At 40.0% G+C, this 7,083-nt stretch overlaps 1 protein-coding gene across 1 annotated transcript in view; it reads right to left on the bottom strand.

The window, feature by feature from the left end:
- The window catches only part of LOC109848276 (potassium transporter 7-like), a 6,370-nt gene continuing 2,717 nt past the window's right edge, over window positions 3,431-7,083 (bottom strand). Inside the window, exons 7-10 of the mRNA XM_020417701.1 lie at window positions 6,904-7,018; window positions 5,413-5,667; window positions 4,775-5,297; window positions 3,431-4,486 (exon numbers count right to left, since the gene is read on the bottom strand). Coding sequence (XP_020273290.1) covers window positions 3,961-4,486; window positions 4,775-5,297; window positions 5,413-5,667; window positions 6,904-7,018 — 1,419 coding nt within the window. The 3' untranslated portion in view covers window positions 3,431-3,960. The remainder of the gene's footprint in view (window positions 4,487-4,774; window positions 5,298-5,412; window positions 5,668-6,903; window positions 7,019-7,083) is intronic.

The following is a 7,083-nucleotide window of genomic DNA, read 5'->3' as shown; positions in this document are numbered from 1 at the left end:
AATACTCTCTCTCTCTCTCTCTCTCTCTCTCTCTCTCTCTCTCTCTAATACTCTCTCTCTCTCTCTCTCTCTCTCTCTCTCTCTCTCTCTCTCTCTCTCTCTCTCATGATGTTATTGTGATGATTTAAAATAGGTTTTGAGGGGGAATTTCTAGTCCCCTCTAAATTTGTCCAACGGCATCGACATTGGCGGTAAAACTTTTCCGGCGTTTGTTCATGAGGCGAAGAAAAGGTGGGAACTCCGGTGACTCCCGGTGTAATTTTTTCCCTTTTTTAACTTGTACATGAATCTTAGTGCTATATTTTTTGTTATTTTACGTATTGTTGTATTTTTTTTTTTGAAATCAATGACTTGAGATTAAAGTAGAATATATAAATTTATATATTGTTGTTATTTCACCGTATTGAGTTTGTTGTTAAGCTTATGAGTTGGTGGTGAAGGAAGGTTACGAGTTAGTTGTCAATGGTACAAGTTGGTTATCAAAGTTAGGAGTTGGTTGTTAAAATTACGCGTTGGTTGTCAAGGTTACGAGTTGGTTGTAAAGGTTATGCATTGGTTGTGAAGTTTATGCTTGTCAAGGGTACGAGTTGGTTGTCAAAGTTATGCGTTGGTTGTCAAGGTTATGAGTTGGTTGTGAAGGATATGAATTGGTTGTGAAGGTTATGCATTGGTTGTGAAGGTTATGGGTTTGTTGTGAAGGTTACGAGTTGGTTATGAACCTCGGCAATGAGTTGATTGTGATTGTTGTTAACTAACCTTCACAACCAACTCGTAACCGTCATAACCAACTCCTTACCGAAGTTCACAACCAACTCGTAACCTTCATAAACAAGTAGTAACATTCACAACAAACTCGTAACATTCACAACCAACTTGTTACCTTCACAACAAACTCATAACATTCACAACCTTCACAACCAACTCCTTACCGAGGTTCCTTCACCACCAACTCATAAGCTTAACAACAAACTTATTATATTGAAATAATAACAATATATAAATTTACATACTCTACTTTAATCTCAAGTCATCGATTTAAAAAAAAATTATAACAATATGTAAAATAACAAAAAAAATATAGCACTCAGATTCAAGTATAATTAAAAAGGAAAAAAAATTACACTGGGTCGCCAGAGTTCCCGTCTTTTTCTTCGAAATGGCGACGCAACTCGTCATCACTGTCTTCAAGATCACAGTTTTCTTCGCCTCACGAACGAACGCCAGGAAAGTTTCACTGCCAATGTCAACGTGTCGGTTAAAAATTTTTGGAGGGAACTAGAATTTTCCCCCCCAAAACCCATTTCAAATCATCACAGTAACATTATGAAGAGAGAGAGAGAGAGAGAGAGAGAGAGAGAGAGAGAGAGAGTATTATGGTCTTCACATGTTTTAAACTCGTGGGTTTTGTATTTTTGGGGCTCAGGAAATTATGGTTTTGCTTTTGAGGGTTTTGGGAGCGTTGAAAAAGTCTTTGGGGGTGGAATACTTGCAAGGAAATTAGATGCTAGAAGCAATTTCCCCAAATCTAAATTTGTGATATAGAAACTGGCATCTCCTATACAAGAGAAACTTCAGCTATATATCTTCACAAATCAAGTAACTAGTTCAAATAGAGAAAAAAGAAGAAAGCATTACATGTTAGTCATGTATCTTACATAAGAGAAGCTTCATGCTTAAACTGTAGGTTCACAACACCATGGCATGTATTGAGCTGGCCTCTCTGTATGCTACTTCCCTCTTGATCTGTATGCTTCTTCCCTCCAATAGCCTCATTTCAAATTCATGCACACCCAAACACACAACGAGGGCCTCCCTCAACCTCACCTCCCTCCTCTCCTTAACATTTCTTCTCCTAACCCTTTATTCCTAAGGCATCATCAGCCTGTTACCAATCCAAGAAGCTCAAAAAGCCCGCAATCAACACTCCAATTGCAAACTCCTACATCATCCACGCCGACAACCTCGCAAGACCCTCAAAGGTTCCCTACTCGATCTCACTGGTGCTCTTCCATCCTCAAATCCGCCTTCACCACCAACCGAACCGCCGACAACCAAGATCACATCTTTTACACCTACGGCGCAACTATGCATGGGCTTCGCGGCCACATTGACCCCAGAAGAAAGCCCGAAAAGTCTCTTCGACACCCAGAGTCGTTGGCGTCTATAACGACTCTATCGTTGATCTCTGCACGACAAGATCCCCGAACTTCCTCGGTCTCGATCTAGGTGACGGTCTATGGACGGATAAGTTTGACAATGGCGACAATGTCGTCATTGGGCTCGTGCGAAAACCCTTCATTCGACGTTACTGGGCTTCCTCCAGTTCCAGCCGAATGGCGAGGGGAATGCGAAGTTGGCGAGCATTTTGATAGTAGTATGTGCGATAAGAAATTGATCGGAGCGAGGTTTTTTGCCGCTGGAGCCAAGGCTTGAGGCGTTACTTTTGACGAAGTAAGAGCTTCCTTGTCACCTAGAGATGCAATAGGCCACGGCACGCATACTGCATCAACCGCTGCAGGCTCTGCAGTTGCCAATACGAACCTGTTCGGGTTCGCTATTGGAACTGCATGAGGAATGGCGACAGGGGCAAGGTTCTCTTTGTACAAAGCTTTTCCTGAATACGGATGCTTTTCAAGTGATATTGCAGCTGCCATGGAGTTTGCAGTCGAAGACGGAGTTCGTAGCCTCTCGCTATCTCTCGGCGGAGAACATGAAGAATTCGACACCAATCCTTGGGCTATCGCCGCATTCTTAGCTGTTCGAAACGGTGTATTTGTCACGTTTTTGCAAGCAATAGCGGACCCCATGAAGGGAGTGTCGAAAATGTTGTGAAGTGGCTGAACCTGGAGGTTTCAGTCTGATCAGACTCAACGCCAATTATAGCGGTGAAGGAATCATTGTTGGAGAGTTCATATCGCCAGGTTTGACATTAGGCTATGTTGAAGCGAAGAAGCTGATCAAATACATAAACTCAACCGTGAATCCAAGAGCTCTGCTTCAATTCAATTATCAAACTGTTATTGGAGAAACCCGAGCTCCAAAAAGTCACATATTTTTTGTCAAGAGGTCCCAACAGGATCCTGCCAGAGATTCTAGAGCCTGATAGTCTCGCTCCAGGAATGAACATTCTTGCTTCTTGGCCTACTGAAAACTCCGGTAACTAGAAGCTCTAAAAATTTGAGACGTGCAGGTTTCAATATAATGACAAGTACTTCAACGTCCTGTCCTCACATCGCTGGCATCGCTGGGCTTCTCAAAGCGGATCATCCAAATTGGTCACCAGCAATGATTTGATCAGCAATGATGACTACAGCTTTTTTTTTTTGCTTGACAACAATTACCGCCCAATATACAGCTCCATTCATCCAGTAATACAATAAATAAGATAATAAGCGCCTCTCAGCATGTTAAGCACGTTCAACACTGGATAAGAAAGTGGAAAAGAGAGTATATCTGTCAAAGCAAATACAATGAAAGGTCAATCAACAAAGTTCATGACTACAAAGTGATCTTTACAACTCCTTCAATAGTTTCAACTAACAGATCCAAATGATCCTCAAATCTTGTACATGCTTCCAAAATGAACAATGATGCTACAAAAGTGAGAAACTGAGAATCCGTAACAAGGCACTTCTCTTTGCAGAAAATCGAAAATAAATATTCTCTATCTTTTATTACATTTTCCGTGTAAATACAACAAATACAGTAGCTAAGCTTGTATTTTCCTTGGAAATGAAGGAAAAAAAGTACAGGAAAACGGGGGGGAAATTACACTGTATTGATATTTCTCGCCTTCTCGATCCTTCACAGTTACAACGAATCATCTCACTGTCTTTTCTCAATTCTGGTCAGTTTTCTTAGTTCCCAAACACAGTTACAAGCACTATAAACCATGTGCGTTTGGATCTTAACCTGTTAGTATGACTCAGCAGAAGTAAGAAAAACCAAGTAACTCAAATTTCAAACCATGTAAGTCATGCCCACTTGCATTAAATTTGTATGAGGAACACTCAGTGTTGCGATCCCTCTTCTACAGTTCTTTCTCAAGAATGCATAGAAGTAATTTATAACCAGCTTCTTTATAAACCAGGAATCTTTCCTGGCCCTAATATCACCATGACCAAGGAGATAAACAACCCCTGATTCTTTTGCCTTGTGAACGAATGAGAGCTCCCTCTCAAAACTCTGCCCTGCTTCTGTTAGTTCATCATCTTGGGTATCAATGAAGGAAGAACTTGGCTCACAGATTGGCTTCTCAATACAGTTGAAGTCACCCAGGAGAGGAACACTGAGTGAGTAAGAACTGCCATTGGGTGCTATAACTATTCGTGAGGACGGGTTCTCTTCTTCGGTTTCAGTGTCACTATCCTCATCGCTCTCCAATGATCTCTCTTGAGCTTCTCGGCGAATGAACTTCTCAAGACTCTCAATGAGAAGCTGTTCAAATGTTTGATGGTTTTCCTTGCGCACATCCTTATATCCATACCTAGAATTCAGCAACCAAATCAAATTCTAAACAAGAAAAGTGAACTGTACAGTGTATACCATCATCACACTACAGAGTATTGCAATCGCTAAAACAATCAAGGAAAACTAATTCCATCTGCACACACATACTACATGTACAGTTATGTCTGTCTTCCATAATGGCCAAAAATCAACTGTTAGAATCTTCCTTTAGTGACAGGCACCACAGTTTTTAAATGTTTCCATAAAGTTATTGTAGATCAAATACTCATGTGGACCTCTAAAGTTTTGAGTTAGTTCTGCATACCTAGCGACGCAACGGAACATGTGATAGTTTTTTGCACAAACACGCCTGAAAAGAAACCTCTCATTTTGAGGCACTACAGGAACTGGCACATACTTTATGCATACAAATACGATCATAGAGTGGACCGCTGGAAGAGTGGTCAGAAAATGACCAAATATTGCAGGAACTCCTTTAACTAATTCGTTGTAAACTAAGCCAATTCCAGGGGCTCTAATAGTACCAAGGTTGGAACCTAATTCCGTAAGCAAGTCCGTTGAGAGCTTATGTTTAACTTCAGTTTCGTACTTCAACTTGCTGCCATAGTTCCAAATGTACATTATCATAAACAGTACTGCTGCAAAGACCAACAAAACCCAGCTTCCATCGCCTACGCTACCCAAAACTGAGGAGAAGAAAAGTAGTTCCACTCCCAGAAAGATAATGAGAAAGGAAAATGCAACGACAATGTTAATTTGCCATATCAGAAGCATAATGACAGCGACTAAGATTGTTGTCATCATCATAACCCCAAGTTCAGCAATTCCTGCAGAAGAGTTCCAACATGAAACAATATAAGGAGTAAGGAGTTAATAGGGTATAATGTACAAACATAATAATGGTCAAGAAAAATAAGGAAAATGAAAATGAAATGGGATTACCATATGCATTGCCCAGCTCATTTATGCTTCCAAAGCTCGCTACAAATGCCACAGAGGAAACCAACAAGAACCAGTTAATGACTGGAATGTAAATCTGACCCATGAATTTTCGAGATGTATGTATGATTTTGAGTCGAGGAAAGCATCCAAGAACTGTTGCTTGCTTTATGCATGAGAATGTTGCAGTTGTCATAGCCCTACTAGCAATAAGTGCAGCTACTGAAGCTACAAGGAAGACTGGCCAGTAAGCTCCACCTGCAGGACAACAAAAATTCATAATATAGACCCTTTTTCCGAAAATGACAAACCAAAAGTACCGGCCACAGAAGACAAAAACCAATTTCACACTTAAACAATGTCTTTTACATTGAAGCTGGAATGTGCCTTAATGGTTCAATAAATTGTGAACTAGGATGTTTACATAATCTCATTACCTACATCTTGATCAGGTCTAAGGGGAAATCATGAATTATACTTCCGCCGAACCCGGATAAACAGACAACTTAGGAGGTTATCACCAGAAGATGAAAGACCATGATGAATGAATAACTTATCTGGCTCGTTGTGCAATACTACAAGTTTCTAGGGTATGATGATAAGGCTGCTAAAGATTGATTATGTGTAAGAGTATAAAACTATGTCCCTCAACCCTCACCAGAACTTCGGGATTTTAGTGTAATGGCAGGGAGCTCTCATAGATAACAATGTGGAACCTCACTGCACAACTTGAAATCTTGAAATTGAAAAGATTCAAATGGCGTTAATCTGCTTGTCAATGGAAATTCTGATGGAAGAAATTAAGAACAAACAATGAAAAACTAGCTCTTAAAGAACCCAAGAGGAGGAATTTTCAGATTCAAGTCAACAAGAATACCAAGAGGCCTTTTCAGCTGGATTAAGTTTCTTGTGTAATGTGATTATATATATATAGTGAAAACATTTATCCAAACTCCACTCTGAAACAGGTCAACACAAATCAGATTGGTCAAGGACGTCTTGGAAATATAATTGCAGATATCTCAGAAAGAATTTATGTGTACTCAAGAAAGCACTTGTTTCAATTTCTACACAGAAATTATACACAAATGTGTCAAATTAGTACATGTTTTTCAAATGGAAGGGATCGGACCACTTGCAAGGAATAATGAAGAGGTTCCAGGTTCACCTTCTAGGATGAAGCCTACAGGTTTAGAAGGAGAGATCACATATCGGATTATGGTAGCGCTCAGTTCAGCAAGGAGGCCATTGATGAATGATTTAAGCTTTGATGGAGATATACCAAGACGTGAATGTTGTTGTTTTCAACTGTCCGAATAAAGAAACTCATCTAGGCCCAATATCTGCTTTACAGATTTGAGTCAGCATGTGAATATTTGCAGTCATGGAATTGACATATAGATCCAACATCACGAGCTACAAGGCATGTCACGCTTAAAGTCATACATTAGCTCAGTTATGAATTAAAATGAAAAGTAGAAAGCCTCAACTTACTTGGAATTGAAGAAAAGAAAACCTGCTCATTCTGAGTTAGATTTTCCATTAGAAACGCAGCCTGACCAAGGTATCCCAATAGAAGGCAAGGGAGGACCAGAAACATAAAGGTAAGCTGCATCAAGTAGTTACCAAATAAAAATGTTAGAAACCGGTACATGAAGGTTCTAAAGGTTTCAC

Source organism: Asparagus officinalis, chromosome 7, assembly GCF_001876935.1.
Source record: "Asparagus officinalis chromosome 7, Aspof.V1, whole genome shotgun sequence".
Lineage (NCBI taxonomy): Eukaryota > Viridiplantae > Streptophyta > Magnoliopsida > Asparagales > Asparagaceae > Asparagus > Asparagus officinalis.
This window is presented reverse-complemented; position numbering and strand designations above follow the sequence as displayed.